Genomic DNA, 21,938 nt, shown 5'->3' with positions numbered 1-21,938 from the left:
CAATCAGAAGACCGATGCATTGCTTTCCAGAAGGTTGGATTGGAACTTACAGCTACAGCAACATAAGTCATTGTCTAATTCAGAATGCAACAATGCAATGTCTAAATGTTCTCATCACATCACAGATAAAAAAGTTTGGAAACATAAGAACTCAACCGTCACTACATTTTCTTAACACACACATGCTACAGGCGACGAAACTAGAACAGATGCTTCCTTCATCAAAGAGAATGGTTGCTCCACAAAACTGCACCTGTTCATCAGCTAGCTAAAAAGTGTTTATTCCTGATGATACATAACGTAACCTAGCAGAAGAAGCAGGCCCTAATTAAGAACTGACTAGAGCAAATGCATGCGCTCGACATAGGGGTTGTGCAGCCACTGACTGAGCGGCTCCCCGCACCCGACAAAGCAGCCGGTGTTGCCGCGGGCGGCGAAGAGCGGGAACTGGAAGAGATGCAGAAGCTTCTCGATGGACTGGCGGACCAGCGACGAGCCGGTGACCCTGCTCCTCCTCCCCCAGCCGGTGACGATGTCGATCCTCTCGGGGCAGGAGCCCATGAGCAGCATCTGCCTGTGGAACCAGGCGAGCGTCCTGGAGAGAGCGGTGACGGCGGTGCCCTCGGACATGAGGTGGAGGTTGATGAGCCAGTAGGAGGAGCTCTTCTCCCTGACGGAGTCCGGGTAGACGTTCTTCTGCGCGGCCACCTCCCAGATGAAGCCGGCCTCCTCCTTGAGGCCGGACTTGTGCAGGAAGTCTATCACGGCGTCCATTATGCCCCTCTTGCTCTCCCGGTCCTCGCTGTGCATCATGTCCAGGAAATACCTGGCGTGGTCCCTCACGTTCTCGCCGCCGGGCTCGGCGTCGGGCAGGTACAGCAAGAACATGTGGGCGGGGTGTCCGGTGATCGCCATGAGCTGGCAGCATAGCCCCATCTGCGCATGAGCATCGGTGCAGCAGCTGAGCAGCAAGGTGTATGTCTGGAGAGACGGAACGAGCCCCTGCGCAAGCATGTTCTGGAGCACGCTGTAGGCGTCCTGGAACCTGTTGAGCTTGAGGAAAGCACTGAGTAGGGAATTGCAGGTGGGCACATTGGGCTGCAAACCATCCTGGAGCATCGCATGGTACCACCCTAACGCCTTGTCGACATTGCCGGCCTTGCCCCAGAGGTCCACCAGAAGACCATACACGGGCTCGTCAGGAGCCCAGTCGCGCCTCATCTCGAGGAACACAGCCTCAGCCTCGTCCAGATGACCACAGTGACCAAGAACCTCCATGACAATGCTGTAGGTTATCTTGTCGGGGCGGAATCCGGCGATCTGCATGTCTTTGTACAGCTTCACGACATTGTCGTAGTTTCTTGCCTTGGCCTGCAGGGCGATTATTATGTTGTAGGTAACCAGGTTGGGCGTGCACCCGTTCCCGATCATCTCGCAGAAAAGCTTGTAGGCGGCCGCCAGCTGGCCCCCTTTTCCAAGGCAATTCACCATGGCGCTGTAGGTGAAGGTATCGGGCGACAGGCCGACTTCTTGCATCCTGCCATACAGATCCATGGCCACTTCCAGGTACCCTGACTTAGCATGGATATCAATCAGTGTGCAGTATGTGACGCGATCAGGCTCGTAACCAGCTCCCTCCATCTCCTCGAAGACCTTAACAGCCTCTCTTAGAAAGTTTGCACGGCCATACGCGTGTATTATTCTGTTGTATGTCACCACAGTTGGCTTGCAGTTTACCAAGCTCATCTCATCGAGAAGCTTTCTCATCGTGCCAAACTGCTTTGCCTGTCCGAGGATCCCTATCATGGTGGTGTAGGTATGGCCGTCATGCTTGAACCCTGGCTGCCGCTTCAACCAATGGAAGAAACCGAGCGCGATATTGTGGTCATGAAGCAGCTTCAGCACTTGATTAGCCTGGAACGCGTCAATCTTGCAACGGAGATTATCAAGAACATGTTCCGTCATGGGACCCCACTTCATCTGCTGCAGCGTATGGTAGTACTGTTCGACTGCCCGCAATGACTTCAGTGATCTTAAATTAGACTGCGGTCCTCCGCCATGACCTTTTATTGTTCCTACTAAAGGGCCCTGAGATTTGTCAGAGGGACCACTATAAACAGTTGGAGCTGAGAAGTTGCGAGTTTGAACTCCAGCCCACCTGCCATCTGAATTGGGACTACTATTAGAATGGTAATTTGAGTGGCCTTGATTAGGATGCCTTTGATTCCTTATTTGTGATGGTGAACCGGAAACTGCAGCCGCTGGCCCCGAGAAATTCTGCTTTGGCTTTGCGTATCCAGATCTTGAGCCCCCCTTCCCAAAATCAATTTGCATGGAAGGGGTATTTGCCCCAGCATGGCTATGCTGATTATTTGCCTTGTTATTAGAAGACTGGCCACCAGATAATGGCTTGCTAGAATAGCTGGCACCAGCCTGTGGAACTTGCTTAGTGCTTCCATTATTCGAGGAGGACTTCAAATTTACCAACTCATTATACACACCAGCTCCTGCAATTCCCGACTGAGAAATGCCCCTGGCGGCCTGCTTAGATGGCTGCACATAATTATTTCCTTGAACCTGACGGTTACCAGGATGGTTACTTCTGTTGCTTGATGCTGGCTCCTTGTCTGGAGATGAGGTGGAAGGAATGACATTAACAGCTTGAGCTGGGTATCCAGCAGCACTACCAGCAACATGCTGCGCAGACGGAGGCGGAGCCTTCACAGAAGATCTGCGCTCGATAGCACTCGCAGTCTGCCTCTTTGAACCACAAGTGTCATCATCAGGGCACGTGCACGAAGCTCCATCCGCGCTACCACACCTTGACCCACTAAGATAGAAGGACCGTGCACACTGGGTTAGCGTGCTGAGTTGCTTTGCCCTCAACATGAACTGCAATATAAAGTTTACATAGTGTTATCAACTAGAACAACCTTTTATTTTACATAAATAAGAGATTATGCTTTCATAATCTGGATAAAAAAACCAAGGTCATGCATGACAACATTTGTTTCGATGGACTATTATAATCAAAGACACAAGAATCGCAGAAACAGTACAAGCCACAAGGAAAAATAAGCTACAGAGAACAGGACATGAATATTATCAAGTGAACGCAGAAAGCTTGCAACTTCTTGTCTGTGATACAATCGTGACCGTTAACCAATAAACAAAAGTCTAAAACATATTTACAAGTTCGACAACAGGGTTTTTTCAATACTGTTGGTATAAAAGAATCAGACTGCGCGATGAATGCTAGCATGCAGTACACTGCATAATGACCAAGTAATGTAGCTATTAAGTTCGAGAATTACATCTAGCCTTGCTTGTTACGATTAATTTAGCAATGGATATTGCAAAAAATATTTTCCATGCAGTTGGCCCAAATTGAATATACAGACACCATATTATGGTGCTCCATTTTGCAGTTGGCCCAAATTGAATATATAAATAAAACACCATATTATGGTGCTCCATTTTAGCTAAGGTTATTTTAGCGATGTAATTGCTTACCCAGTTGCATTTTGGAAGACCCTTTTCATTCAAATGAGAAGCATAACAATATACAATTAGATAGACAACAAGGTAGTGTTTAACTAGAAAAAGTTTGAAGCTAGATATGGTGCATAAATGGGCTACAAGCTTAATGCGATTTCTTGACTCCTTTCATGTGCTCGTCCCTCATCTAGTCATATCTTTTGTCTTTTAAGAAGACGAGAGAGAATGATATTATGTACTGTCAAGGATATAATTTAATACTCCCTCCGTCCCAAAATAAGTGTCGCTGATTGACGTTTATTTTGGGACGGACGGAGTAGTATGCATAAAAGTAAAAATGTATGTCGGCAACTCATAGAAGGTTTACCAGCATGCGTAAATGAAGAAATGTATGTTGGGGAGGGAGGGAGGGACTTACTGGTTAATAAATTAATCAACAAATTTCAAGAATGCCTATATATGTCGACTTCTACCAACCAAAGAGCTCCATGTTGGCCCTCATTGGCAGACCTGCAAAAAAAATGTGGTCAAAATTTGTGTATAGCACTATACTGCTTACTAGGATGCATTATTTTATTAGCTGTAAATCAAATCAGTAGTAGCATGAACTCAATTGGCCCAGTAGATTATGTACAGCAAAACAAGTGCCTTATATAGTTAACCTAACTTGTGTTATTACCTCTCCTATTTCTGCATGGTGAAAAGCTTATGGATGTCCGAAGCAGAAACCAAATGATGAACAAGCAACAACTTCGTTTACTAAGCTAAAAGTGCAGTTCTTAGTGAAACTTTCTTCAGAAACAGAGAGTTCCTTCTGCCAAATGGGTGGCTGTCACGGCCAATCAGAAGTCAGCTTTACTGGATTTTAGCTTCGACTACAAAATTGATGTTGGATTTACAGTCTAACCCGAAAAATCCCCCAATGCTTGGCCTAGTCAAGGCTATCTGCAGGGCTCTAGTTGGATGAGAGCTTAAGAATAATTCCATAATCTAGACCCCTGCTGCGCCTTAGCTTGAAACCTTCAACTTGTATAAGCCAAAATGGTGATACCGAAGCACGGAAACAAGTCCTGAACAAAGGGCAAATTGATCCGTTTGCAGAACCATTGGTGTCCAACTGTCCTGATCCAAGATGATTCTCTCTAAAAGATTGTTTCCACAAAGATGCTACGAATAACAGGGGAAAGGTTTGTTCTCTGAGCTAAGGTTTGATAGGGGATAATACTGCCACATCATTGGGTACATCAATCGGTGTAATAGTCCAAAAATGGGAGCTCGTGTGTGAGAGCTGAATGCAAAGGGGGGAAACATGATTTTTTGGTTGTTGTTGCTGGAAACAAAAAATTTGACCTTCGCGGCTTGTGGGGATTCAATCAACCGGTTTGGCGTACTGGTACTAGCAAGAACACAAGAGGGCGGCCCTCTTCTCGGTGGCCGGCGCCGGCGGGGGCCGGGCTGGGCTGGGGAATTAGGGCTGACGCAGCCCACCCCCGGGCTGCAGAGGGCGGCCGGGCGGGAAAGAGGGTTGCGGGGGTAGGTGGCGGCGAAGGCAGGCCACCGGCCACCGCGACGCGTTATCCCGAGGACAGGACATTCGCAGAATCCCCTGTGGCGGAAGCAGTAGCGATGGCGCGCGTGAGCAGTGAAAGCAGATCCTTTTCTCTCACCTTGAGACGGGGCATCCGACGCGAGAGGAAGGGAAGGCGACCCGGCGGCGGCGTGCCCTGGCCGTGGCCGGCGGCGACGTCGCCTTCTCCCCCCGGGTCAGGCGATCCCTCCTGCGGCTGTGAGGAGGGCGGCGGCGGTGGTAGGTTGGAGAGAGGAGTGCGCGATCGAGGGAGGCGGCGGGGAGATTCGGGAGGCCGGATTTGTTGGTGTGCGCGCGGCGATCGTGGGGGATCTCCGGAAAGATCTCTGCTTTCGGCGGGGCGGCGCACGGGTGGGTGGCGGGCGCCGCTGATGGGAGGGGAACTGGATGGAGGATCGTTTGGTGACGACATGGGGAGGATGGAGGGGGTATGTGCAAAAAGGAGGGGACACGCAACTTCCTTCGCAGGTCAAGACGGTCAGCGCCCGCGAGCTTCTCGGACGCTTCCTTATCCGATTATTATCCAAAAATATCATAAGGGCCGAATGATACGATAACAAACTAACAAATGCTTGCCATAAAACTTTTTGTTTTTCAAAAAAACTTTCGATCTATTCATTAACTGTCGGGTCGTACAAGGAACATCAGAAGTAAAATTTGCATCCAGGTCCGTAGACCACCTAGCGACAACTAGAAGCACTGGAGCGAGCCGAAGGCGCGTCGTCGTCATCGCCCCTCCATCGTCGGAGCAGGACAAACATTGTTGTGGTAGACAGTCGGGAGGTCGTCGTGCTAAGGCCCCATATGATCAGCGCATCGAAACATCAACCGTCGTCGATGAAGAGAAGCGGATGATCCAACCTGCAGACACGCAAATGAGACGACGAATAACGGATCCAGACGGATCGACCAAAGACAAACACCGATCAGATCATACAAGATTCATCGAAGACACGCCTCCACACGCCCTTTTGACGACGCTTGAAACATCACCGGTACGGAGCCAGGCAGGAAGAATCTTATTTCATATTCAAGTAGCATTAGTGGAGAAAGATAAAAATTAACAATCATTAGCAAAGAGGATCCCGACCTAAATGCATCCCTCAAAAAGTCATAAGGATCTTTAACCAAACGGCGCAGTGTCAGATGATACTCCTAAGAAGAATGACAACAAGAGATGCTCATGGTGGAAACACACGGCATTGTGAGAATCCCAATTTTTTTTTCAAAAGATGGTGAGGCCGACGGTAGGCGTGATGTTGGTGTTGAGGCCGGCCGGAGTTAGGGTGTCCCAAATGAGGTCCATGGACGTGGGGGCGGCCGAGGCAGAGGATGAGCCACACCTGCGTCGCCGCTTAAGGACACGGGAGAAAATAAGGGCCTCGTGTCTTGCTCATTCGAATCCTACACGATCCAAGTATGTTTGATTGCAACAACCCATGGATGTGCACCAGATGCGACGGATCGGTTACGGACAACAGAGCGAGGAGGTAGATATATCTGAGAGTCTAGAGGACGGCGACGCTGGTCATCGGGTGGGGGCTGCGAGTGGCGAGGTCATGGGCAGAAATTTCAACAACAATTTTGATAGACAAGTGAAGTAGTATGATATTCTCTTTTTTTTTTGAATTTTGTAGTATGATATTTCTTTTGCGGATGAAGTAGTAAAGATAAAAGAAAATGTAATCATATAAGGTACAAATGAATGTCCCCGCAAAAGAAAAAGGAAAAATAGATACAAATGAACGCGTGCATGAGAACGTGTGTTCGCCTTTTAGGACGTGTGTTCAGATTTGGGCCGTGAGAAATCGGTGGTTGGCAATGCATGAAACCAAAAGAAAAGATCCTTAAAGAAAACCAAAAGAAAGAAGCTAGCTCGTGAAGCAAAAAGGTTATATGAGAAACAATAAGAAATGTACTCCCTCCGTTCCGAAATAACTGACTGAACTTTGTACTAAAACTAGTACAAAATTGAGTCGTTTATTTTGGAACAGAGAGTATTAGTTAGTAGTAAAATATCTGGTGATGTGCCCCCTCACTCACCCACGGCCTACATTCCTCCACGAGTCGCTTCATTTTCTGTTGCATGCATTACACACACGTGTGAGTTCCTTCCATCCACCCATGTCACCGTCCAAATCAAAACAGTACATGGCTGGCTGGCTCTAGGACGGATGCATATTTCGCACGAAAGCCCTATGCAAAACATGCTATTAGTATTTCCCACCTGGAATAGATTGCGCTTGTCGCAGTCCTATTGGCCGTTCGTCCGGTAGCTTATTATTTCTTGGATGGACATGCAATACATACCGGCCGAGCCGAGCAGGCGAATATCCTGTCTGCAGGCTGCAGCACAGCAGCACGGAGAATTGACCAAGTTTTTCCTTTTTTCTTTTTTTGCTTTTTGCGGGGGGAGAATTGACCAAGTTCAAGTTCGGCGAGGCCCTGCCTTGCTGCTCAAGCTTCCGCGGTGAATTTCGCCGTAAACCGGCATGTGCTATGCGTTGTAACAGGGCCATACGTATTGTAGTAGTGATCATTCAGTCTGCCGCTCGACGATACCTTTTATAATTAATAACATGATCTTGTCGGCCAACGCTCGATTATATTTTTCATAATTAATAGCACGATCCTTCTATCCAAAGAATGATACTCTTCATAATTAACGTGATACTCTCATCGAAAGGATGATACTTTTGGTAATTAACTTGGTTAATTGGGCAAGAGATAACTGGAGTAGCTGTTCAGCCTCCGTGCCGCTCCCCTCCACGGTCGATTTGCATGAGCCTGTGCAAAGAAGGCAAGCTTGCGGAGCTTGGGCATGCTGCCGTCGTTGAACCATTGTCTCCCTTCCGATGCATTCCCGTAGTCTCTAGCGAGCGTCTAGGCCCAGGCGACCCGCTTCGGCCGCCACGCGTTGATTCAACCATCGTCCTGGCCGATTCACACCCTCCCCGTCTTCGGCAGTATCTTTATTTCTATTTTTTTTTGAAGGTTTGGGTATCCAGTTTTAGGTATGTTGTAAAAACAGAAGAAAAAAAATGGTTGCATGTATCTTCTCTCTCCCTGCTTCCGATGCACTCCCTTAGCCTGAAAAATGGATTTAGGTATCCAAAATGTTGGTCTGTTGTTGGTGTTGCTGAAAATTTGTTGTTGGACTGATAACTGGCCAATAGTTTGTCACTATTAATTCTTGACATTTGAGTTTCTTCTCGGTTTACTTCCACGCGTATTATTATATCTACACAAAATGTTAGTTAGAAACTTGAAATTAACCATATGTCTCTGTTCATACAGAGTTAACTATAGCAAATGGAGCATCACATATGCCATACCACTGGACCAAAACTTGGCATATTGGCATGTCATGTTGAAATGGATGTGTAAATAATATTCTAACCCAGTGGCCTAACGCAACTTGAAGAGGAGACAACGTAAGAGAGAAGGATTGTCAAGGAGGCAATACTCAAGTAATCATATAATTTTATTCATTCATCAGCACACACCATTATAATTTCCCTAATCTGAACACAATTACGTGAAGAAAAGATAAGTCTTAAGTTCTACACATGTGGGTCTGTGAATCCGTTCAGGGATAAGAAGATCAAAATGTGTGTTTCTTATAAATTTACATATGCTCAACCTATTCATGGTGTCAATTAGATCATCACATATCAAAGCTTCAAAGTTCGTGAATCCGTCCAGGGATAATAAGATCAATCTCGCCCTGCAAAAAGAAAGGAAGATCAAACTAGAGATTGAGGACTTGGATCTAGAGCACCACGTCATGCCATGGTGGCAAGGATGTGGCTTCAATCATCGGAAGCAATGTCATCAGGGGAGGGACAAGATCATTGTAGTGTACATGCAAAAGCATCATCGAAATCAAGAAGATCTTGTACCAGGCGTCTAGCGACTTCATAGAGAGGGAGGATCATCCCACGCATGCCAACTGCGCCACTGGATCAGATCACCTGTCATTGTGCAAATCAGGGTGGCGCATGTAGCCGATGTTAGTGAAGAGGGTGACTTCGTAAAATTTTAAAATGATATGCCGGCTCAGTCTCTCAGAGGTTCTCATAGGGATATGATGTGTACGTTCACAGGATGAGTGTATGCGTGTTTATATGAGCGCTTGCATTTATATTGTGTTAAAAAAAGAACAAGGTATGGGAAGGTTTAATTAATGTGATTGAATGGCATATGGGAAGGTATTAATGTGATTGAGCGGTGTACGATAATATGCAGTTAAATAAGGCGTGGTGGGACAAAAAACCGGCTGGACAGAAAAAGTAGATGAAGGGACATGGTGATAGGGGTTGAATCGGTTGACGAAGAGTTCTGCCTTGTCACAGAAAAGTTCTGCCTGGTAGGGGTTGAACCGGTTGATTACTTTACATAGATTTAATCTTTAAAGATCGATTAGAGATCATCGTGATTGATTCCTTTCCATAACAATATTACTAAGTTTGGCATATAAAAATCGGATTAAGAAGATCAGTGAACTAAAAACCCAGTTTAAATAAATTAATGGGATAGAAAAAAAATCGATGATGCAGGTTTACCCAATTCTAATAGTATGCCGAACACAAAATAATATGTTGGTCATAGAAAAAAAAGAAAAAGAAAAACACATGTACGTGTCAAATGGACCGGCCAAATTTGATTATAGTCGATGTTTTGGTAAAAATTGATAAGATTTGGGTGTAAGTAGTGGAAGGCAAGTAAAATTTTAATTTAGTTGAGATTTTCTTAAGACTTGATTTGAATATGTTATTTTTTGAGAAATATTTGAATGAGTTAATGCATTATGTTATTTTAAGAAAAAGCCAATTTAATTGAATTAATGCACATGTCAAAGGGCCAGCCTAAATTTACCATGCTTGAACGAAAGGTCGTCGATAAGACGCTTACGGACTTAATATAGGGCTGATGGGAGCCAAATCCTATTTGGCGTCTTTTGCGCCCGATACAGCTATTTCTACAAACGGGTGCACCCCCCTCCCTCCCTTCTTTGGTATTAACGGGCCTATATCCGGTACTCCCCCCTTTCATCTATATAGGACCTAATGCGTTTTTAAGACCGCCTTTGATTATTGACAAGATTAATAGTACATGATATGCACAATGTGAAATTTATATCATTTAAAGCTCCTTTCACACACGAATTTAATGATGTGCTTTATGTAAGTTACATGTCATATATTATTACTCTAATATTTGATCAAAGTTAGCCTCAAAAAATGCATTAGGCCCTATATAGATGGAAGGAGGGAGTATATGTTATTACTCTAATATTTGATTAAAGTTAGCCTTGAAAAATGCATTAGGCCCTATATAGATGGAAGGAGGAAGTATATGTTTTATAACGCAAAAAAGGGAGCTCAACACAGAATCGAACCCTCGACCTCCCACTTCGTAAGACATTGCAACAACAGACGTGCCACATAACCTGATGTGATAACTTACATCTTTTCTATCCTTTCTTCCTTTCCTTTTTCCTTTTTTTCAAATCCGAGAAATTTTCTTTCTTCACATTTTTTTTTCTGAAAATGGACGAACTTTTTGTTTACAAATTCAATGAACTGTTTCCATAATTGATGAACTTTTCTTTAACTTCGATGAACTTTGTTCGAATCTGATGAACTTTTTTTTTCGTTTTTGATGAACATTTTTCAAATCTGATGAACTTTTTTCAATTTTGTGTTCAAATTTGATTAACATTTTCTAGAATTGATGAGCTTTTTCAAATTCGTGAACTGTTTTTTAAATTTGTATTTTTTTAGATCCATGAGTTTTTTAGTTTTGTTAACGAAGGGACAAACAGCAAAGAAAAACAAAACAACGAACGAACGAAACGTGCTCGAAGGAAAGAATCGAGCGATCGAAGAAGAGAAGGTGTGAGCGTGCTAGCTGGGCCGGCCCACACGAGGCTGCTACGTGAGCGCCTGCTAAGCGAGCATACGCTTAAGGCGGGAGCAACTAGTTAACGAGCACAACGATCAGCGCCACTTGGCGCGCTCTCAGCCATTCGCCACGTGTCGCGCTCTGGACGCTTTCTTTGGATTTTTTTTATTTTTCCGCACGCGTTTTCGGCATTTTAAATGATTTTTTTGGATTTTTCGACGTTTTGGTTTCCCCCGGTCTTTCTTAAATTTTTGATAAAAAAATAAAACAAAATCCGTGAAAAAAACGTTTTTTTTTCTTTCGCGAAAGTCATGGTTTTTTCCGCGAGAGGCACAGTTGTGCTTTAGCGAGAGTCACGACGTGCCTTTTGGAAACGAAAAAAAAACGTATTTTCTGTTTTTTTTTTCGCGAGAGTCACGGTTTTGCTTTCGCAAAAGGCACAGTTGTGCTTTCGCGAGAGTCACAGCCGTGCCTCTCGAAAAGGAAAAACAAAACACGTTTTCTGTTTTTTTTTCTTTCGCGAGAGTCACGGTTTTGCTTCCGCGAGAGGCACGGTTGTGCTTTCGTGGGAGTCACGACCGTGCCTCTCAAAAAGGGAAAAAAATATGCGTTTTATGTTTTTTTCATGAGAGTCACGATTTTGCTTCCGCGAGAGTCACGGTTGTACTTTCGCGAGAGTCACGGCTGTGGCTCTCGGAAACGGAAAAAACGTGTTTTCTGTTTTTTTTTTCTTCCATGAGAAGCACGGGTGTGATTTCGCGAGAGGCGCGGATGTGCCTCTTACAGAAAGGGAAAAAACCATGCTCCCGGTTCGGTTTTTTCGCCCGGCTTTTTTTGTCCAGTTTTTTCATGAAAAAATGTTCGTCAAACCTATCAACATAGGATCTAGTTTTGAAGATCTCAACGCGAGAAATTCAATGGTGAAAATAGTTCAAAATTTGAACGCACGTTTTAAAAGATAAAACGTTTTAAATAAACGGATCTACGAAAAAAGGGAAAACTCCCAGGTGGCGACAAATGGTGCACAGCGTGCCACTTGTCGCGACCTGGAAAAGTGGAATGCTCTTTGCAACGAGTACTCCTTAATTAGAGATTTCGGCTTAAGGCGCCAAAGTGGAGGTCTCTTGACGGGGGAAATTCCTATTGGACGCTCGTTGCGTCAAAATGTCGAGCGAACGCGTAGGGGAGCGATCAGCTGGGCCGGCCCATCTCCCACTGTAGGCAGTTTCAGTTTTGGAAACACGGTTTTTATCGGTTTGAAAACCTTCTACAAGGTTCCTTAAGCTGGTTTTCTATTTTCCTTTTTATTTCTTCTTTTCCTTTTTTTCTTTTTTCATGTTTCTTTTTTTCCTCTCCTTTTTTCTTTTTTTGCTTCCTGCTTTTATTTTTTTCAAAAAATATTTGTGTTTTTAAAAAAATGTGCGTAAATTTCAAAAAATGTTTGCATTTATCATAAATTTTTTAAATTTGAAAAAAAGTTTCCACTTTAGAAATTTGTTCAGAAATTCAAAAAATATTCGCTTTTAAGAAATGTTTGTGCTCTTTCAAAAATTGTGCAGAAGTTTGAAAAATATTCCTGTTTTCAATTTTGGTTCAGAAATTAAAAAAATGTTCCCGTTTTAAAAATTTGTTCAGAAATTCAAAAATTATTCAAGAATTTAAAAAATCTTCATTCTATTCAAAAATTGTTCAGAAGTTCCAAAAATGTTCCTGTTTTCAATTTTGGTTCACAATTTATAAAAAAAACCGTGCTTTTCCGAAAAATGTTCCTGTTTTAAAATTTTGTTCAAAAATTCAAAAAATGTTCTTTGCTATTCAAATTTGTTCAGAAGTTCAAAAAATGTTCCTGTTTCAATTTTTGTTCATAAATTCAGAAAAAATTCACAAATTTTAAAAATTGTTCAGAATTAAAAAAAGGCAGTTGAAGTTCCAGGCGCTACAGTACAACAATGTTCGCATTTAGAATTTTCAAAAAATGTTTCAGAATCTGGCGCTGATGTTAGTTCTTGAATATTTCGGGTTGTGTACTAGAAAACAACTGTCGTCATCACCCGCAAATGGGCCGGCCCAACATAGCGTCGTCTCTGCGTTTGCTCGGCTGTTCGACGCAAAACGCGTCGAATAGGAGCTCCCATGACCTTGATGGGAGCCTTTCTCCCAGGTCACAATTTCAAAAAAAAAATCAACTCATAGATTTAGGAGTATATATGTATGAAGAAGTGTGGTTGATCCGAGAGGAGGTGGATCGAGGGTCCGGCCGGGCCGGCAAGGGAGGGTCCGCATCAGAGGTTAGCGGCCCATGCGCTGCCGCGAACGTCGGCAGCGTGGCGTGGTAAGTCTTTTGGGTTGTGCTCCAGCCGTCGGTATTGTTCGGAAGGGAGGAATGAATTGACAAGCAACACGGCGGCCGGCGGCGAGTGAGCGGCCTAATGAGAGACAGACAGACGCGGGCGTACGTGCTACCCCTCCTTTTCGGTTTATATGGCTCAATTCAAAAATCTCACCAATCAAGGTAGATGGTGAGTGGTGAAATAATTGTTGTAGTTTGCAAAAGCACTCAATTAATGACGCAGGCGTACGTGCTACCCCCTTCTTTTTGGTTTATATGGCTCAATTCGAAAATCTCACCAATCAAGATAGATGGTGAGTGGTGAAATAATTGTTGTAGTTTGCAAAAGCACTCAATTAATGTGTTTGTTTTCCTCAAAAAATTGTGTTTACCAATGTATTAATTGCAATGCATGCATTGTATAAAGTACATGCATTGATCAATTTTCTTTGAATACTTGCATGCAATGATTCAATGCACCTTGAAATCTGAACATGTGATGAGGAACAACCAAATTAAGCCTTATAAAACAAAAAAAACTAAAATTTTGAGATAAGCCCTATAAACCGGAAAGGAGGGAATACTTAATTAGCACCACCAACCGATTCACCGGATCGATCGATGATTGAGGAAGAAAAAAAGTTATCTTAAAACCGGCCTTAACATGCATGCGTACATACACAGTATAATCCGCGCTAATTAATTTGCACGCATGATATTATTATTTCTTAGGACCCAATTATTAGATCAAATCTTCCGGTGCACTCGTCATAGTGATATCTATTCAAGTTCTATACGATGATGCAAATTTTGCAGAGTTGCATAAGCCGAAGACCTTGCCACTGCACCAATAAAAATCGACATTTTTTTACCAATCCCTATTTCTTGACAAAACCAATTGCATCGAGACTTGGAACAAAAGAAACAAAAAATAGCTCATTCTCTCACCGACCTCTGTGCATCCCAAATAAATTAAGGGTGAGATATACTATGTTACAACAATAATGAGGCATCAATTGTAACAATATACCATGTTACACTATGGCATAATTGGTAACACGTACGTAATAATTGGTAACAGTCCGTGGCAGCTTGTTTTGTGGTGATACTTGTAGTCAACATCATATTTAAAAATATATTTAAGAAAGCTAGAACACACCTGCACTCATACTGCTTCCTAAGAGCACAAGTATCACCACAAAACAAGTTGCCACAGGCTATTTGTCCATCCTTGAATTCCACACCCGAGGAGGCCGAGGAATTATATATAATAATATCAAAGGATAAGGAGCGACGTATCATATCTATAGACTAAAAATAAAATAAAAATGTATCCATAAGATATCATGACCACCGACCAGCAGGTGGTCCCCACGAGGCTAAAGGGATAGATGATGTATTTTTTTGCTGAGATAGGGATAGATGATGCTAAAGGGACAGATGATGTCAAATGGATATGGTCCAACAAGCCTTCTATAGACCTCTAAAAAAGACATAATAAAATGCATGCAAAAAAAAATATTAAGACCAAAGAAAAACCCGCGGTTCTCACTCACATCGTAGTTATTCTATTATACTAACAAACATGCCTGTGCGTTGTAACGGGAGACAAAAATATTATATCCTAACCAAATAAGTATGGCTCGATACCCCGACATATGAGCGTCCTCTATTTTAACACGATGGCCCATCATGTTGTCACTTATATTTTTTTTCTCACCCTTGCTGTTGATGGCCGCGGTGTCCACGTAAAACTGATCTTGTCGACAACGAATTATTCCCAACGCCAAGATATATAAATTCTTTCCAGAAACTAAGTAAATCCTAGACATAGACTTAGCCGCCCAAATTCTTGAGCTATCTTGTCACGCCCCAAGACCGGGCCTAGGCGAGACAGCCGCCGCGCGCCTATAGCCCAGGAAGACTATAGTCACGCAAGGCGTGATTAAGCAGGCATTAACCAACAATGGATCACAAAGGTTCATAAATTTGCTTTTACAGATTCTTTACATTTACAACATCTCAAATAAATCAGCCTATAGTCGCTTCCCACCCACCGGTCCAGCCTAATTTTAGATGACGACATCTTCTAAACATGCTTATGTTACATCGTCTGCATATAAAAAAACAGAGAAAGCAAGGGTAAATACGACAAGTCATACTCAGCAAGTAGATACTTTACTATTCAACAAGAGTAGAATTTAAGGATATTGATACAGTAACAACAGGTTGACTGTATCTAAAGGAGCATAAATAGCGTGACAAATTGCTGGGGCCAATTTCATTGGAAATAGGTAAAAGAACAACATAACCAGATATAATGAAAATAGACCAAGAAATTATTGGCGTCACACATGGCTGCAAGCTTCCCAACCCGAGAGTCACATGGGTGAAATTTCACACATTTACGCTCTTAAGAGGGGTACTCTGACGTCGACAGCCTCGACTAGAATCACACAGGTTCGAGAAGAGCAGAGCTCTTTATTCCTCCAAGAACCGACCACTCGACTTACTAGTGTCGATCGCTCCTACGGATCCATCATCAACACGCTTCCGAACGAGTGCCGTTCTTAGCGGAGAACTCAGACAGTCCCATACCTGAACTGTGACCGGTACAATACGTTTGCCGTCGTGACACCAATATAGATGGATATGCGTTTGAATCTTATCAGTCAAAGACAATACACTCAGGACTTTTCATGAGTTCCTCCAAAATACTCTGGTTCCATCAACAAATGGATTATGAAGACAACACATTCCTCTCTCAAGGATCAACAGAGGATCAACAAAGATCAAGGTGCAATAATATTATCAGATAATCAAGGAAGACAACAATAATGCGAGACCAAGAAGTTTAGCAAAGCAGCTACTTGCCTCAGATAATATGATTTCTCCTTTAGAATAATATTCTGCCAGAAGATGAAACTCCATCATCTTTGTATAAAATCTGACGAACACACATATACTCATATTTCTTCTGATGTATGGCTCGGCTCTTCCCTCCAGCAGCACCTAAACGCTGTATTCTTCTCCAAATATGGATGCATGCATGAATTCTTCATCTCTCTTCTTTATCTTTCCGGTGTCTTTCTTTTTCTCAGGCTCTCTCCTCCAGTGTCTATGTCTTTCTCTCAGAGCTGTGCTTTGAGCAGCGTGACCCGCAGCTATTTATATGAGGCAAGCACCCGTGCAAGTCTAAAATATCTTGGCATGGCTCTCACTTAAGCACTAAGAAATGGCCACGTATAGGACACGTAAAAGCTGACTTCTATTTTCTATTTCTACGTTCCTCTAGTACTTGGCCACGTTGCAGCCCACGTAGGAAACTTGGGTTTCTAGCGATGCAGCCGATGCATGCATCTACCCACGTTTGCTTCCATTCCTCTCCTGTACGTGTAGTTGATTCACTAGAGTTTTCTAAACACCTGACATATGCATGCATATCCTCTAGAACCAAGCCACGTTGCCTCTTCCTCATGATTACATGCATGTACCTAGTTGACTTGGAGCACTCGTATTAGGAAATATCTACCAAGTATCATTTCTACCTGACCCAAATCCATCTAGTCTAATTCCATGTTAACTCTCTTAATTATCTAGATTATACTACCACCTACTACCACATACAAACACCACCATGTGAGTGCATGGATGCTAGTCTCACGTGCACAAATGCACACCCTATCTGATTGTGTGGATATTCCATCTATTATTGCAGGGAGAAAAATACATGTCTATTATATTTCTTTGAAACAGTGCTCAATCATTTGTTTAAAGAAATAATACAGATTTAATTATTCATCTTAACTTCAGAACAAAAAATAATAATAACCCTAAAAATCCGGGTTATTACATATCTAGAGCAATCTCATGGAAAACTACTAAAATAGACCACATGATATTTTTAAAAAAATCTCTATGAGCACAATTTCAAACAATATGGAAATCAACATTAAGCCACTGGTCTACATAAACCTCACATCAGCAGTTTAGTGTACACCGGTTTTGGGAAATGAACCTTTTTTGCCTCGCTTTTATTTTTATTATTTCACATTTTCTTTTAAATTTTCTTTTTTCGTTTAAGGTTTTTTTTTCAAGTTTGGTTTTCTTTTCTTTGTATTTATCCCTTCCCTTTTCATTTTCAAATTTTAGATTTCATTTTGCGAACGCCTTTGAAATTCATGAATAGTTTTTGAAATCGTAAACATTTTTGGAATTAAATACTTTTTGTAATCATGAACATTTTTTGAAATCGCAAACGTTTCCCTTTTCCTTTAAAATTTTCTTTTTTGTTTATTTTTTAAGTTCGTTTTTTTCAATTTACCTTTTCCATTTTGTGAACACCTTTAAAATTCCTGAATATTTTTTGGAAATCGTAAACATTTCTGGAATTCAATATCTTTTTGAAATCGTAATTTTTTTTTCATATTCACGAACATTTTGTACAAAGTCTTGAACATTTTATGAAATTGTGAAAATTTTAAGAATTCGTGAACATTTCTAGGAATATTTTCAATCGGCAAACATATTTTTGAATCAACAAGCATATTGTTTAAAAATTTGGGAACACATTTTGAAACTCACAAACATTTGTTTTGTTTAGAAGAACATTTTGTGAAATGAATGAACAACTTTCGAATTCATGAACAGTTTTGGTATCAGCGAACATTTTTTGAATCGATGAGCTATTTTTGAAATTGGGGAACAAGATCCAAAATTGATGTTTTTTTTGAATTTTTGTGTACATGTTATAAAATTTCATGGAATTTTTTGAAAATCACGAATATGTTTTGAATACACGATAATTTTTCAAAACCAAGAACATTTTTATTTTCCAAATATATTTTGAAAATACTGAATTCTTTTATAATATGCGGACAATTTTTTAAAATCACACAGTTTTTTTAATCCGTGAATTTTTTATGATTTGGTGAACATTTCTTGAATTCACAAACATTTTATGATTTTGCAAACATATTTTTTCAAAACTCACAATTTTTTGAAATTCGGAATTTTGGGAAATCCTGAATTAATATAAAGAAGGAAAAATAAAAACATAAACAATAAAAGAAAAGGCAAAAAAGGGTTTGCTGTTAGAGAAGCATTTAGAACAATTTCGGTGGCAGTTTTTTCGGAGTGATGATGGCGGTTTCTGTTAGAGAAGCCAATTTTCGTTTCTAAACTTCCATCGGTCGATCTCGTATCAGAATTAAAACTGCCATAAAAAAGGGTTTGCTTGCCACCCTTCTCTCAGCGATTGGTCGCCAGCTAACTTTTCCAAAAACTTAAAGCATCTTGGAGATATGCTTGATGGGATTAGTTTCTGAGGTCTAGACTATTCCTTAAGTCAAAAAGAAAAGGATCATTATGCGACTCGAAGTATGAAAATTGACCAATGCATACAGGTACAAATACATACTACTACGTGCCGGACAAGTGTGCATAACATTGGCGATTCCCTCAGGCTTCAAAGCACGCTGAATTTCTTGCTTATTTGAAAAAAAACTAACAGCGAGGATCCAGCCAGTCTCTGTAATCAAAATTTTAGGGATGACTCAAACACCGTGCGGGTGGTCGAGCATGACGCCGGGATCGATGGCGCCGGAGCCGCTGAATCGTGTGATGTTGAGCTTGAAGAGGACGGCCTCGGTGCACTGGATGGCAAGGGTGGGCTGGACGGGATCCACGATGGACTCGAGGGGGAGCCGAGCTGGGAGAACGTATCCTGTGAAACGGACGGACTCATGCACCAGGTGCACCACCAGGTTATGGGCCATTAGATTCGAAATCAAGGGGCAAGATGCATCTGTAAGGGGAGCTGTTGGTACATTTGCAAAACAGACCTTCAAATCTAGCTTAATATATCGGATGGACCTCCCAAGGCTAGTTCGTCTACCTCGCTTTTCCTCTGTTCTGTGCTACTACTCCAGGTCGCTCTGTACTACCGAGCTTCTGTTTTAAACAAGCTGAGGAATTTGACAAGTTGTGCTCTTGTATCAGCTAATCTAACTGTTGTGTGATTGCCCATTGCTGACTTTAGCAAAAATTACAAAAAAAATCAAATTGATTCTTCACGCAGTTGGAATGCTCAACAATATTAAGAAGTACTGTATCAGATAAGCAGAGAAGCAGATGTGGCCTCTTTCCTAAAAAAAGTATCAGAGAAGCAGATGTTGTTTTGCAACTAAACCAAAGATCTTTAGAAGCTTCTATGGAAGAACATCACATCTTTTACATTGAGACATCACAAGCATACACATCAATTGTACAGCAACCGCCCTTCTAAACTACAAACAAGCCGCATACTAAATTTTGTTACCAAGTGTACTTTCTTGCTGATTACATGGTTCCAGAAAAATCGGAGTCTGAGACAACCAGACATGATCTGTACTAGTATGGGAGGTGACATTATCAGTTTCATGAGCTGCCAACTAGGAGACATATGAAGATGACTCCTACTCTGAAGATTATCCGGTCATGCCTTCAACTAATCGATTTGAAGATCAAAGGCAAACTATTGTTGGAGCATGAAAGATGGTCCTGAATCTGAATAATCACCGAATAGTCAGTTCTGGAGCAACCATAAAAAACATGATATAGAAATATTTACCTGCCAATGAGTGGTCGCGGAAGAGGCTTATGTGGCCTGACAATATGTATGTAAGTAATCTTGATATGTCATTCTTCACTGCAGCTATATAGTATAAACAGTCGTTATTGGGAAGCAAAGGATAGCGAGATGGAGGAAGGGACAATAACTCAAAACGAAAAACAGAAGAAAAAGAGGTACAACAAGTTTGCATTCAGATTTCTGAAAAAATATGATAATCTCATATCTTTTTTGTCAAAAATAGCCCCAACATATTAGATGAAAACAATAAAGTGAAAGTGTACCTAAATATTATATGAAATAAGTTGCTGTGATATTACCTCAAATTAAAATCAGTACCAATATCTAGTCATATAGTTTCTAAAACAAATCCTCCAGTACAGTGGCATGCAAATAAAGTGAGCATGAAATTCTATCCACTGAAGGAATCAATTTCGCAACCTAAATAAGATGATAATAAGGTACAAGGGTGTGCTTCCAAACCAGGGACATGCCACATATGCAACCAAGAGCAGGAAATGGCGATGCATTGTTTTATGCATAATTCTTGGATGCAACAACTTTGGCTACCTGCCTTGTCAATGTCAAAAGCAGCTTCTGATTTGCATAAGAACATGAAGAATTGCAGCCCTGTTTGCGGTCCGCATCTTCAACAGATTTACCAGCTCCAGGCAATAAGACTCCATAATGACCTTCCAACATAGTAATGAGCCAAGCCAAACTTTGGAGTGACACCCCATCTTGCAAATCCATTGAAACTAACATAGGTTATGAATCTCATAGCAATCACATAAGCAATCATAGGCAGCTCTATCCTCTATGCGAAACTAACATTGGATTGTCTTTTACTAAAAATTTGCTACCAGATAAAACAGGGATCCCAAAGTATCACATTTATAGAATAAAAAGGTCAGTTCACTACTATATCATGTTTTTTCAAACAAATTATAGGGAACAATATATGAGGTTTTGCAATGGATTGTAAGGAACACCGACATTCTGCAAGTCATGGTTTAGTATACATTGTATATAGGAGACTGAAAAAAACCAGTTTTGTCCAAAAGATGAACTACTGTAGATAATAAAATCAGGAAGATGAACTTGTTAATGCTTTCACGAAGTTCAGTTGAACATTGTAAAGTACAAGTTCTGTTTAATATTGTTTACGAATAAAGGATCCAAACAGGGAGTGCATCCCTTGTAATTTGCATGAAGATCGTAGAAATATACTCGTAGCTCATACCTAAATATTGTGCTGACAGCGCACTATTCCAAATCTTAATCAATAAAAAGATGCCTTTTGAGAAGAAGCATACAGACCTAGATCTAGATCCTTGAGCTGCTGTAGTTGGATAGTGCCACCGGCGGCGTTAGTGGTAGATTGAGTATGCCCTCACAACGAGGCGCTGCTGCGAAAGACGAAATCAAGGCACTGCTTTCAACAAATCAGATCACCCATCTGGATTTCAGTGAGACGACGCTCCATTGGTACATGATTGAGAGAGATCAAGCGAAATTTACTAACCTATTTTGCCTGTTGGAGTGGTACAGAAGAGGGAGAGAGAGAGAGAGAATACTGATTTTGGTGAAGATCTGAGATCAGTTCTTGAGCTCGCTGGACCTTAACAATAGCACCAGGCGGCTGCACTGGTACAGAATCTGGCAAGGGGAAGAACACGATCTGGATATGGTGAGGTCAAATCGCTGCATTTAACTGCACTGCAAGGACTGTTCTGCAAATGTGCCAGCAGTCCCATCATCTCACTGAATCCTGTCCCTCTATTTTGAATCCAACGGCCCATGTATCGCTGGAGCATCTGGTGCACCAGTTTGCTCGTTTCACCAGATACGTTCTCCCGAGCTGGTAGTAGGAGTGCAGCACGATGGCCTTGCGGCCAGCGGGAGGGATTGGAGGCGGTCGGTGGTGGGAGGGAGTCCCGCGAAGGCTTCATGGTGGGAACAAAGATGGTGATGCCGGTGCCGCGCTCGTAGGCCTTGAAGTCGTC

The 21,938-nt window shown here is 42.1% G+C and overlaps 1 protein-coding gene and 1 long non-coding RNA gene across 4 annotated transcripts; both read right to left on the bottom strand.

The window, feature by feature from the left end:
• Positions 1-53: 53 nt before the first annotated feature.
• On the bottom strand, positions 54-5,498 carry LOC125506751 (pentatricopeptide repeat-containing protein At1g18900). Its single transcript, XM_048671477.2, has 3 exons — positions 5,166-5,498; positions 3,917-4,008; positions 54-2,892 (listed from the first exon to the last, which is right to left on the bottom strand). The coding sequence occupies exon 3, from the start codon at positions 2,887-2,889 to the stop codon at positions 340-342; it is 2,550 nt and encodes an 849-aa protein (XP_048527434.1). The 5' UTR covers positions 2,890-2,892; positions 3,917-4,008; positions 5,166-5,498; the 3' UTR covers positions 54-339.
• A 14,127-nt stretch (positions 5,499-19,625) lies between these two features.
• LOC125555401 (uncharacterized) lies at positions 19,626-21,631 on the bottom strand. Of its 3 annotated transcripts, XR_015603744.1 has the most exons (4): positions 21,253-21,631; positions 20,507-20,672; positions 19,933-20,016; positions 19,626-19,868 (listed from the first exon to the last, which is right to left on the bottom strand). It is a non-coding gene; the product is annotated as an uncharacterized LOC125555401 (long non-coding RNA). The 3 variants fall into 3 exon arrangements; XR_007304689.2 differs by having other exon boundaries at positions 20,503-21,617; XR_015603743.1 differs by having other exon boundaries at positions 20,507-21,613.
• Positions 21,632-21,938: the final 307 nt, after the last annotated feature.

This window comes from Triticum urartu, chromosome 5A (genome assembly GCF_056163025.1).
Source record: "Triticum urartu cultivar PI428250 chromosome 5A, HENAU_Tu73, whole genome shotgun sequence".
NCBI classification, from domain to species: domain Eukaryota; kingdom Viridiplantae; phylum Streptophyta; class Magnoliopsida; order Poales; family Poaceae; genus Triticum; species Triticum urartu.
The sequence above is the reverse complement of the archived record's forward strand: the minus strand, read 5'-3'. Positions and strand labels throughout refer to the sequence as shown.